At 37.7% G+C, this 13,761-nt stretch overlaps 1 protein-coding gene across 1 annotated transcript in view; it reads right to left on the reverse strand.

Annotated features, from left to right (window-relative positions):
- Positions 1-13,761, reverse strand: part of LOC139727118 (rho GTPase-activating protein 17-like) — a 93,970-nt gene that overhangs the window by 45,505 nt on the left and 34,704 nt on the right. Inside the window, 1 exon segment of the mRNA XM_071638102.1 lies at positions 2,961-3,037. Within this exon segment, the coding sequence (XP_071494203.1) occupies positions 2,961-3,037 (77 nt within the window).

Below are 13,761 nucleotides of genomic sequence, written 5' to 3' on the forward strand. Positions count from 1 at the left end.
TCTTACAGTGGGATGAAACAAAATACAGTATATGGATTAAGTAGAATTGTAAATACTGATGTGGCAATTTTGATTAGAACATAACAGTGAATTTTGAGGAAATTCCAACAATTTGTTCAAAACTTATGAGTTTTTAAGGTTTCGGTACAGCCACTGCTGGATGAGAGGAAGGTATTTTATTTCCTATTATGCAAGACACACAGGACAGTCTTGTCAAACTCCAAAAGACTTATGCATGTGCAGTTGGCCTCACTCAGACTGGGACGATTTGAGTTGCGACTTTACTTCATGAAGCAATGCAATTTGGATAGCTTCTTCATTTTTTCTTCTTTTCTTTTTTTGCCTGTGTACATGTGAACAAGAGCTCAAACAAGTGTGATATGAATCACACTGCATCTCACATTTTTTTCAATGTGTAAATGGGCATATCATTCCATTAGTAATCTGTACATAATATTTCTTTTTTTTTTTAAACTTCGAAATGCTTGAGTACTTCTTTCTGCTGTATCACTGATTGACACACAATCTACTGTACTGGATGAACAGACACCAGCTGAAAACTGTCTGTACATTTTTTTTTTTCTTTGCTTTTCCATTCTTTTCCATCATCATGGAGGGGAAAATGGTGATTGAGCAGCTTATGAAGAATGTTACTTCAAGTAAGCTCTTTAGTATTCTGATACAATGCTCTCTTACACCCATTTATAGTTTCCTAATAGATCACTCCCATTTTTAAAGTGCACTGAATAGATCCACTGAACACAGCATGAAAGAAAGCCTCCAAAGTCAAACACATCCCTTGATCCTTGTGAAAAGTCCAAAGTCCAAAACTTATGGATCAACAGGATTGTCAGAACCAAAACACACAGCCATATCACCAAACATCCCAATCACAATCATCCTCAAAAGGGTTTTTAAATACCAGCCAATCTACACAGATCTTTATCGCAGGTGAAGTGGGTATTTTCAAAGGCAGAGGAGGGGGCGGCATCGCACATGTACAGTGCTATTTATATGGCTGCCTTGGAAGTGTGTTCATTACGATGGGAAACTGTATGTGCATGAATTTCCTCCTAACCAAAACACTACAACACAAACACTTCAGCTCGAGATGGCAAAGTGTGCATAAAGATATCCATAAACTGCTGCGGTATTAATAGTGTATTCACCATTATCTTTCTTGAGTGGATTAATTTGCGACTGAGAATGGCATTTACTGTAAAACCAGAAACTTTCGCAGAAAGAACCGGCCTTTTTCATGACATAAAACTTTCCCAAACTTTGGCTCCTCACAAAATTTAGAAAAGTTTCATGCTCGCAAAAATTCCCGGTTCTACAGTATGCCACTTTTTAAGCAAAAAAGATTTTGATTCCCCACCTCGGAGATGACATAATATGCACTTGAGTTACAGGTGGCAACATTTTTATGAATTATTTTATGACTATAGATTGACTGGCAAAATTTGCAAATATAAAACTGCAAAATATAATAATCTATGATATAGTGTTTAAAACTATGTGGGACCAAAACAAACTATAAGGTGTGAAGTATTATGCAATCCCACTATCCTATTTTTTTTAAAATAAAAAACAAAACAAAAGAGCTATGGTATCTTAAAAGGCCAGCTAAGAGATAAATGTCTGAAGACTTATTCAAAAAAGAAAACAAAAATGTCTGGAGACTTTAACCCATTGAGGATGAGCTGATTTTGTTTTAACTCACGTTTCCCCATAGAGACCTGCCTGAGTAGACTCAGGACTAGTCTTCAACGGATTTTAATCTGTTCACTTCTTTCACAACTTATTACTCCCATGGGAGCCGCAAAAGTTATTGAGCATCGAGCTTCTTCACAGTGAACCTTGGAAGAAAATTACTTGTACTACATAAGCTTGAAGAACGATGTTCGTGCTACGGGCATTACAAAATCAATTTTTGATTTTATAAGTGGCGGGTGAGGGGCTCTCCTGCCAAGCAGATGAGCATCTTCATATCTAGGCCTATATTGGATGAGAGCAGAGTTATTATATCACTCTCCGGGGTTTCTGCTCATTATCTGGGGAAATGCCACAACACAAGCTAGTCTTCTTACAAGGCATCAGCTGTTAATCACCTCAACCTGAGACACACACTCAAAATTATGCTAGATCTATGCCAATGCTAGCATTTCAGTGGATATCTTTTTAGTGAGACACCCTGTACAACCCGCAACTGTGCTCACCAGTTTCAACATATGCTGTCATTGAACAATCTACTCAGGGAGTGGGGATTCACCAAAAGATATCTACGACTACTTGTTCTCTGAAAATGCATGCTACCATCGCCCCTTCTACATCAATTGTGCTTGAGCCAATCTAGAGACTTACGTAGTACGTGGGATATTGTAGCATTAAATCTTTCTATCTGATACCAGTAGAATTTATTGACCTTGAGACTAACAAATTGAATAATTCATGGGGAAAAATCATACAGATGAACAGAATTTGAAAGATTGGGTCATTGTTTTGAAAGTAATTCACATTGAAATTTACAGGAAATAGGACGTAAATCGGACTACAACACAAGAGAAGAACATGCAATTGAAGATATACTGCATGGATTTGATGAATAGAACACTTTGTTGCTGTCAGATGGCTGTGCTGGCAGGGACCATTTACAAAGATTACATGAATAGTCATTACATCAGAGATGCATATTTCAGTGAATTTAGAAATGAACATAATTTATGCCTGTTTTCACAAATGACCTTTTTTTTTTTTTTTATGTGCAAAGTGGAACTCTAATTGGCTTACTGAATGTAATGTTGCAAATAATCATCTGCAGCACATATTGAATAGCTTAGAATCCTGAATCAGAGAAGATGGCAACACACATCTCCCTATAGCAAAGCAAACCATGGTCTCTGTCCAGCACCATGCATGCAGTAAACAGATTATTATATAGTGTTTGAAGTACTTCTTACCTGTTTTTGGCTGAATCAAGGTCAAGGGTCAATCTTGTTAATTTCCTCTTGTTGGTGGATATTTGTGGAAGATCGTTCTGTTCAAAGCAAACAACAAAAAGAAATACAAAACAGAATTGGCTAATGCAAATGATTTCTAAAGTTGGATTCTCCAGCGCACTTAAGATCTCTTTACATATTAACCATTCTTTAATTTATTTCACAGTTAATCAAAGCACAGAATTAAGCAATGGTGATAATCTTTCTTCCAGTTCATCAAATGGCACAACATCTACACTAGATCAGACAGATTCCAATCCTGAGGGTGGAATTAAAATCAAGTCTCCAGTGCTCTGCAGCTTATAGACCACAGAGGGTGTGGACAAGCACAAAAACAAACACGCTCCATGTGAGTCAATTAGAAACCAAATTTTCTGGTTGCTAGTTGCTAGTTACATTGTAGATTGCTATAAACTTGTACATGCCACTGTAAAACTTTTTTTTATTTCAGACATACAACAAACCCTCAGTCCTGCTATTTAGTATTGTGCAGACTACAGTACCCCTTGTTTGAAGAGGAGCAACACTTCGTAACCTATGAGAACATGTTTTATGGTTTCTGTTTTGTCTCATGTTCGGGGTGTTACGGTGAGACAAAAATGTGAATACCTTAGAATGGTACACTGTATAGCAACAGATAAGGCTTGGAAATGCCTCGACAGTAATCTGGAAGAAGCAGTAGGTTCTGCCACATTCCTTCCCTCTCATAGGATGACTGGTTTAATCTCCTACTTTTTTAACCCGTTGAGGATGAGTTGATTTCGCTACAACGTGCATTTCCCACGTAGACACCTGCCTGAGTATACTCGGGACTCGTCCTGAACGGGTAAAAGGTTAAGACGAAAAATACCCCTTGCCTTGCACTAAAGACTACTACTGTAAATACATGGATGTGCATTGAAAATCACTATTTGGCATCCTTGGACTTACGGATTGATTTGAAAAAACTGGAAAGAGTAAGGAAGGTTGCTCAACGAATCACTCACACAGACTTACCTACGGTTACTGAACTGTATGAGAAGCAAGTTTGGTCCAAGCTTCAAAGAATCATGCATGATTTCTCATATCCCCTTAATCATCTATTTAAGTATAACCGGTCAGGCATTCGTTTGAGTGTTCCTAAAACAGTACGTTCTAGATTCAGACAGTCTTTTGTTCCGAATGCTATCCACATCTTCAATGGTTCTGTCAAACGGTAAAGGACATTATGTGTCTTTGCATGTACCCGACACTCCCTAGTTCCTGCTAATTATTCTCTCTATCAGTACTTTTTTTCCTGATTCCTCTTACTCTACTCTACAAATTCTGTTCTCTGGAACAGAGCAGGAGGCATTCCATCAAAAGTGTCAATTACTGACTGTAATAAAGGTGTATGTGTGTAATTCCAATAGCCTATTTGTTTTGATAGATTTGGATTTAATCTGGAAAGTTTGTTATAATACGGTATCTATATTGTACAAATGCCTTTTATGATAATTATGTTGCATGTGTGCCCGCACGTGTAGTTCTACGGAAGCTCTCAACCCTTTTCTTCTATCTTCTGTTTTCCTCTCTCTCTCTCTCTCTTTCTTTCCTCTCTTGGTTCCTACTTGTGGGCGCACATGCAGTGTGATACATGTATATGGCGATTGTGCCTTATTACTGTTTTTCATCGTTGAATTATAAGGCTGTTTCGTGAACGACATTAGAATGTTATTCATTCATACATTCCAACTGCATGTACATGGTATGCTGCATTCTTTGTGAGTTTTGATAAACATCTCTCTTGAGAGGACTACTCCTTTCTTCCCTTTCCCCATTTCTCTTCTTTCCCTCGGATCCTGTGCTATTTTCTTCATGGTTTATGCTTTTTCTGGGCACTTATTGAGTGCAACTAATGCAATATTATTATTATTATAGGATAACACTGTTGTATTGACAGGTTTTCAACACAGCTCACCATGTATAAGTGTGCAATTCTATGTGTTTTTATAGAGATGTCTCATTACGCAAGTTATTTACAGCCCTTTGTGAATTGACTAATTTGAATCTTGATATATGTATTTATGTAAAGGCATATCACATTGTATGTGTGCCCACATAGGCAGCTTTTCCTGGAAATCCCTCCCCCTCCCGTCTATCTTCTGCTCCCTTCCCTCTATCTTTTCTATTTTGCTTCCTGGGCACACATGGACTGTGATTTACTTTTGCATTATGCAGCATTCATTGGTGCACTCTGCTATGCTATTTTATTGGAATGACCACGGAATGTTTTCGCATACGTGTGCATGCATACTTGCGTAACAACACTGTATTACAATGTGTGCCCATAGAGGCAGCTGTTCTCTGGAACTCTTTCCATCCTTTCCACTTCTATTCTTTTCTTCTTATCCCTACTCTTCTTGGGCACACATGTGACACGCGATCCCTGGGTTCTGTATAATGTACACTATGTACATTACACATGTTTCACTCCCAACAACATATTAGGGCCTGTGCAATTTTGTATTTATGACTTTGCATTTTTGATATATATTTGTCATAGTCAGACGTCAGCATGTTGGAAAGATTCAATGCATCAATAGTATATTTTAATATCTTATTGTTATAGTCTCAAACTTACCTTTTCATTTCACTAGTATTTCAGTCTAATTAGTTACAATGTACTGTTTGGTGATGTGTCGAATTGTCAATTGATTATCATGTATTTATATGTGCCTGTGCATTTATATGTGATCTGTTTGTTATTCTTGTGTTATGCTCTGTTATCTTGCCAGTGGAGGAAGATTTTCTGTATTTTTTTTTAAATCAGACAATAAATGATTGAATCTTGAATCTGGGCAGCATATAGAACGAAGACACTCAGTCACTCAGATAAAAATGACATAAACCTGTGGTATGTTCATAAAAACCTACATATTACTCCTTGTTTAACATTTCCATCAACCTTTTCCGCCAGAAGGTTGCAATCATAACTCCTTCAACTCTTTGCAGCATACACTCATTATATCAATCCATGCCCTCTTCCTTACTGCAGAGTTCCTGAATCGAAGTACATACAAGTATACAACATACATTGTACATGTATATGGATCTAGACAAAGTTTCGACAACAGTTGAGACTGCTTTTCAGTGTCTGTATGCGCACTAATTTTATAATGTCATATGAATGTCCATGTCTATGAATGTCTATTGAAGCAAAGGTTTGAGCATCGTTCTGATTGATATCATTTCATAATATATATATGCATCCACATGGCACAAATGGTCTTATATCGGTATAGTTGGCGAGGCTTATTTGCAGTGTGTGCGGAACTGACAAGGCATGTCCTCCATAAAAAAAAAACCAAACAACTGATGCATACATGCAGACATTATAGAACTAGCATAAAAAGATTTCTCCAACATCCATACTGGGAATGACTATAAAAAACAAACAAACAAACAAACAAACAAATAAATACACATACACACAAAACAAAAACAAAAACAAAACAAAACAAAACAAGTATCCTCTTCTATTTGTGTGCTTCTTCTACATCATTTCCACAAACCAGGGCCCATAGTCAGCATGCACTCATGTGACTGCCCAGCTTCTGGGCACAGCGTCTTCAGAGCATGCTCTTAAATTGAGTCTCTGACCCCGTTTACAGTGCGGGGCCAGGCTCGGCCGCGGCTCGGCCGCGGCTCGGCCGCGGCCGAGCCCGGCCTCAATTGCGCGGCTGAGCCTCGCAATTTTGTCCGTTTACACTGCTGGGCTCGGTCGCGCTTTTAATTCAAACCTTTCAATATTCTGTCGTAGTGGCGCTCTGCTTGTAAACAAATGCAATTTGGTATTGTCTGATTTTCAGACCCTTTGCCAAATGAATTCCGTGGCGACACAGTCGCCGTTCGGGCAAAGGCCTTTGCCAAAGGAAAGAATCCTTTGCAGGACAAAACCACCTTAAACTACACTAGTTTTCGACGTTGAGGGGGTTAATATCCTGAATAGCGAAAGATACAGGCAGAGGGTTTGGAAGCCAGACTAAAATTGGCCGCGCAATTGGCCGCGCATTTGGCCCAGTTTTCGTTTACACCAAGAAAAGGCCAGGCTTGGCCGCGGCTCGGCTGCGGCCGAGACCACCTCCAGAGCGAGGCCAAATGCGAGGCCAATCTGGGCCTCGCATTTGGCCTTTTGCGCATTTACACTGAAGCGGGGCTGGGCACGGCCGCGGCCGAGCCTCGCACTGTAAACAGGGTCTCTGTCTACCCATCCTTTGTATTCATACACCATTACTCAATACATAGCCACATAAAAACATCCAGTGCAAGGCACTCTGTTGCTTGAATGTTGGGTTATGTTTCATCATAAACCTTCCACTCCTCCCCCTCTTCCCCCCCCCCCCCTTTTCCATATACCTACGTATTATCTCCAGTGTCAATTTCTGGGTTTATCACTGCCTATCTTTCATGTTCGAAAAAAGAAAAAGAAAAAAGGAAGAAGTATGTCTTTCATCCTGCATAAAATCCAAAAGTAAGTTGGCATCAACTCGATATCAAAATACAGCATTGAAGAGGCATATTTGATTTGGATATTTGATTTCAAAACAATCAGTTTTTTGTTTACCAGGCCAAGGTCCTTCATCACCCATCTATGTTTACAGAGAATTCAGTAAAGATGAGACTCATTCACATTCTTTCATATTATAAATATCAAAGTTGGTGGTCGATTTTTTGTATCGTCACACAAAGTGCATTATTCAGTTGATAAACTGGATAGGAAACTTAGGTCAAAAGGTCTACATACGATTCTCACAACAATGGATTCCCTTTACGCATGATGACTTCACACATACTATTTTTTTTGGAATAGATCTTTTCATTTTCACCTGTAATCAATTTTGTGGATATTTGTGAAGATGGGTTTGATAGAACTAAGCACATGATTATGTATGATATGAAATGCACTATAAAAAAAAGAAGAAAAATGTTGTACCCATTGCAGGACTGACTCTTGTTCTATCAAGCAAATGTTATAATTTTACAAATCCCCAAAGAGTTTGGCAAGACCCTTGTATTTTGGATGAAATAAACTATCTAAAAAAGGATGTTAATCACATCAAACAGCTGTAATTCATTACTTCTGTCTCCAGAGACAATGAAAATATATATTTTGAACTGTGAAAGTTAGATTATTTTGCTAATACCTTGCCTTGACAAAAAAAAAATCATCAAATGAAATTTCATCACCATGGCAACACCACTAGAGGATCATCACTACTCCCCCTTAGTCGCAAAATTGTCTGATGGCTCGAGGCCTGGAAAAACCTCTTGAGAGGGAATAGTTTACAGACTTTGGAAGGCACGGCAGGCAGATGTTATTTGTTGAAATATCAAACTCAAAGCCTTCATTCCAACCAGACAGTTTTTTTTTTAATGTATAAAAAAATAGGCATAGTGACAAATATATTAAATCGGATGAATATAATATTTGATTAATGACACAATTGATTCAATTGAAATTTTTTGGAAGAGTATTTCAAGTATCTGCTGTTGACATATTTAATGTGCATCTTTTCTGTTCAAAAGAAAAAGAGACAAAAGATTTTTGCTGATAACTATTCTTTTTTTTTAAATTTGCATCTTTCATTGTATGCTCTATCTCGAAAATCCTCATAACATCAATTTAAATGCTTTCTTACTGCTAGCAATAGTTTGATTGGGTAAAAAAAAATATATATTGAATTTATGGATTACTGCAGCTATTATCTTGGTCTATATTCACTTTTAATGTCTGTTGAACACTTGGAGCTATTTCATCCTTTGAATTGAACAACCTGCTTGTCATTTAACTTACTGTATGTAATAAAAGCACTGACAAGAGAAAATATTGAACCATTCATGTGCACATAGTTAGCACAAACACACAGCCACATGAATTGTTTTTTATATTCATTATAATTGCAGAATAAAAAGTTCTGTGTTCAGGAATACATTAATGGAAACTGATGGTGAGAAAGGATGTTTCAATTGACACATGTTTCTTCAGCAAGTGGGGACAGAGAGAGACTTTTTCCATGAGACGCACTGAATTATGATAAAATAACTTCATATTTATGGGTTGTAAGTCTACAGATAATTGCTGCTTTCTTATCCCATTGAGGACGAGCTGATTTTGCTATAACACGCATTCCCAATGGAATCCTGTCTGAGTATACTCGAGACTAGGCAACAACAGGTGAATAAAGGGCTTTAAATATCTGACACACTTTGGTGAAAACAAACCTGTAAACACATAGTTTAGAAAGTGGTTATTTGCAGGTAGGAGAGTTGGTGTGTCTCTATGCTTTCTCTACATGTCTCTATCAACTTCAAGTATATTATCTAATCTTCATGATTCCACAGGAATATATACAGTGTATATTTTTTAAATGCAATGTTCTTTTTTTACATATAATATCATCATGTTAAGAATGATGAAAATGCTTTGAGCCTCATGGAATAGGCATATTGGGAGTTCCAAGTAACTCATGCTGTGTGTGTATACATGTATGTTTGCAAAAAAAAACTAAGTGATATCCTTGACAGGAGACTAGTATAGGAGGAGGACCACATAACACACAGTCCACTTCCTGCCTTCCCTACTTCCTTTTCCTACCTACTGTCAGGCACACACTGTTGCATCATGGGGGAACACACAATGTGGCCACTTTCAGACAAACTACACAGGTATCAGTATATAACCATAACATGTATGAATAGATTAATGGTGCTTTGACAAGATAGCAGCCAAAACACAGAGACGCTACACCTTGACACCACAGTGGTATTCCTGCACAAAGACTACTTGGCCTGGCTTAGCTTGCAATTACAGCGAAACGGTATAAGATCATATTAACAAGCGTAAAAGTGTCACTCTTACACAATGTGAAAGCTTTGCCCCCTTTATGGATATCCCCAAATCCTCAACAGTGCTGGCAGAGAGGGCAGGTTACCTTACCTTGTAGTGGTGGATACAGAGGAGGGCACACCAGTCGCGCGCCCCCTCTTTATTTTTGGTTAAAACAAAAGAAATAAAAAGAAAAAAATGGGGGGGGGGTGCGTGCGTGCCCCCCCCCCCTTTAATTTTGCAAAGGCGCCTCCCCTTTACGGAATTCCTGGATCCGCCCCTGCGTTGCATGGTGAATGTACCAATCCTACATACACAACATATCAATAGGAGCCCATTCAGGACACGATCAAATGTCTCACATTCCTTTTATGAAAGTATGATCCTGAAGTGAGAGGATACCATTAAATCATTCGCTTTTAAAAGCATGAGCGCCTGCTATCAAAACAAATTTGTAATTTTGTACACAATTTGCACTCATTGGGCTAATTAGCAATAACAAAAAAATATTGTCACAATTGCCAGCTTTGGTTGTTGTTTCGTATGTCTATTCACACTGAGGACACTGATTGTGTACTGGAGCACCAACAAGCAAGAGTTATTCACTATTCAATGAATGTTATACTGATAACATACAAACTTACTTTGGCTCACATTAAAACATAATCTAGGGGTACCTGGTAAGCCCTTGTAACCTTTCAACACATACACGTTGTACCCGATCAAAGATTACAAAATTGTAATTCCCCTTCCTTCATGCAATATTTTAACAAAGGCGTGTACGCAAAAACATGAAGTCACCTTAGTCCCACATGATTAGATCCATGTTGTAACTTTTCAGAATACATAATCTTTCCCATGTGTGTTTGTTGGTTTGTTCATTTGCTTGATATATAACCTGGAATTAATATTTGCATATATTCAACCATTCAGAACAATATTTAGCTCTGGATTCTGTTGAACTCATATGCCATGTGGACATAAACAAGGTGCTGACAGTAATCGACTTTGAAGGAATTAATGACGGTCGCACGTGTCCAATATCTGTACATCTCCTGCTGGAGCACTTGACTAATTGCAACGCCAGCTTGCCGCGTGAATTCCATTATCATGACATACCATGCCATACAATCTTGGCCATGTTACAAATCACCTACCTGGCTAAATATGCTCTTACAAGCAATGAAGATATAAATCTAACCTGCTCTCTCTCTCTCTCTCTCCACTGAATCGAGGAAGTAAAAGTATGTCAATTTATACAGAAAATTCTCTAGGAAGAAGGCTGTATATCACAGTATATGCACTTTTGAGTCTCCATTTGCTTAAATCCCTTGACTATATCTTTACCTTCTTAAAAAGGACTTTCTTGCTATTCCTCAAACTCAATGAGCAAAACTCAAGTTGTGATTAATATCACACAATTGTCAATAGCAATAGTGAAGCTAGTACTACTACAACTGCCACTTCTATTACCCTTACCACTACTACTACTGATAATGATGATGGGCAATTCCATGGGAATGTGGACATGGCACTAAAATTTCAACTTTATCATATTGCAAAAGAATTACTCATTATGTATTACCCATATATTGAAGTTAAAGAAACTCAAAGAATTATATCAATCGGTCAAATATTTCCCGAGAAACAGCTACAAATGTTGAAGACAATTTTTCAGTCATCCAAATTGCTAAAATGCATGCGTAACTTGATATAATTTTTTTTGATAGAAAAATTCTGCTAGCACTTCAATTAATTTATTTTAAAGAAGCAAATTGGTTCTACTTCAGTCTCCCATGAGGAAATTTTTATGCCACCTTCAAAAAATTCTAATCACCACATGAAAGTTCAGCCCTTGAGCCATGTAACGCGAGTTACCGAAACAAGAAATATTTTTCATTCTGAAGGAAGCAGTGGAGGTAATTTGTTGGGAATCATAATTTTCTAAATTCATCACACCCTGATACTGTACACAGGATGTTGACTTGAATAAACACTGTTATCACATTAAAAAATGTCAATGAAAAGTGTAACGCGAGTTACCATGTAACGCGAGTTACCGGCATGTAACGCGAGTTACCAACTACAAACACAAGTTTCCCCCAACATAAGCAAATTTTAGCACTTAATTGAGCTAGATTGTGGTGTAAACAATCAAATGCAGTGCTATACACACTATGCTGGACTGAAACAAAGGAGGGCAGCCTAATAAACTGTGATTAGCATCAAGGCCACTGATCACATGCCACATTGAAGAGTCTAGCCTGGCTTTCACTGCATACTGTACATGTATCCAGCAGTGAATGAGACCATTAGATTTATCTTTTGAATTTCCTGCATCAGTATTACAGAATTTTTATTACAGAATGCTATAAAGCACAGCAAGTGTTAGTTCTAATCCTTGTTCGGTGGTCTACTGAAGATGACACCTGTCCGGAGATCAGGAGGTTGTGGGTTCGAATCCTGCTCAAGTAGGGTGTATGCCCATGATTTTTTATCATGGCTACTAATAAAACACTGATCAATTCAGTGAGCTTATCAACGTTGATGTAGGGCAATTTGTCAATCAGTTGCAATGAAAACATCTCAACGGAAGAATTTCATGAATTTGAATAATTACGCAGTGCCCACTGCATGTTATAAGGATTAGAACCAGCACTTGCTGTCGGGCGAAAGCACGGTGGTCTAGTGGAGATGACACCTGTCCGGTGATCAGGAGGTCGTAAGTTTGAATACTGCTTGAGTATGTACGCCCATGACTTTTTTATCATGGCTACTACTAAAACACTGATCAATTCAGTGCTTATTTACGTCGATGTAGGGTAATAAGCCAGTTCGTATACACTGTAGCTCATGTACACATTGGTACAAATGACCTTTCTTTTTCCTCAGTTGGTTCGGCACTTCACTTGTTTTCAAAGCAGCATAATGCATAAGCTTGCATGACATAACAATTTATGGAACTTCTGTTCAAAAAAAAAGAATGAACTTGCATTTAGATCAGGGGATCAGAATACTCCAATCAGTTTATAATTTAGCAGGCATCCATTTCATTGTTTTGTATTGAATGCAGTAACAGCTTATTTCCGTTTATATTGCAAAATACCATTCTTGCTGTCAGGTGGATGTGCTGGCAAGCATCATTTAGATACGGATCGCATGAATAATCATCGCATCACAGATGCTTATGTCAGTGAATTTACAAACCAAAATGCCTGTTCGTACAAATGATCTTTTTTTGTTCATGCACAAAGTGGAATTACGAACTGGTCTTTTTGTCAATCAGTTGCAAAGAAATGTACTACAAGTAGTTTTCACTCCTCACAAAGATATTGAATTTTTGAAAGATTGTAAGCTGTTTCGTAAACTTGTATATACAAAGGGTTTGATACTTTTATGTTTTTTTTTAAAAGACTTTCAACATTTTTCATCTTCACACTCTGAAACTTACAATGTAATAATACACCTATATCATCTAGTATATATTCAAACATATTCAAGGTCTCTATGAGGAGTGAAGCTCTTATTAGTCTTAAACACACTCTTCTATTGGGTTTATTAGTAAAATATTTGTTTAACATTTATTCGTTTTACTATCTACACAAATAAGCATCTCTCAGATTATTCAACACAAGATGCAGTGCCATCAGAACAATTGTATGTCATCAATTTGTGTCACCCTGTGTTAGTGGACATAATGTAACGCGAGTTACCGTAACGCGAGTTACCGACATAAAGGCTCCCTACATTTTTCCAGGTCATTGTTACTCAACTTTGATATTGTTAATTTATGAGTCCTAACCCACTATCAATTCAAGGTAGGAAAACTTTTATCAAGATTGTCTAGTATGAGGAGACTTTCCAAAAAGAGGTCTTCATAGAATTGACCATGTCCTTTTTGTGTAACGCGAGTTA

Source organism: Diadema antillarum, unplaced genomic scaffold (genome assembly GCF_040938485.1).
Source record: "Diadema antillarum isolate AM-2024a unplaced genomic scaffold, OU_Dant_1.0 scf00000017, whole genome shotgun sequence".
In the NCBI taxonomy this organism is placed as follows: domain Eukaryota; kingdom Metazoa; phylum Echinodermata; class Echinoidea; order Diadematoida; family Diadematidae; genus Diadema; species Diadema antillarum.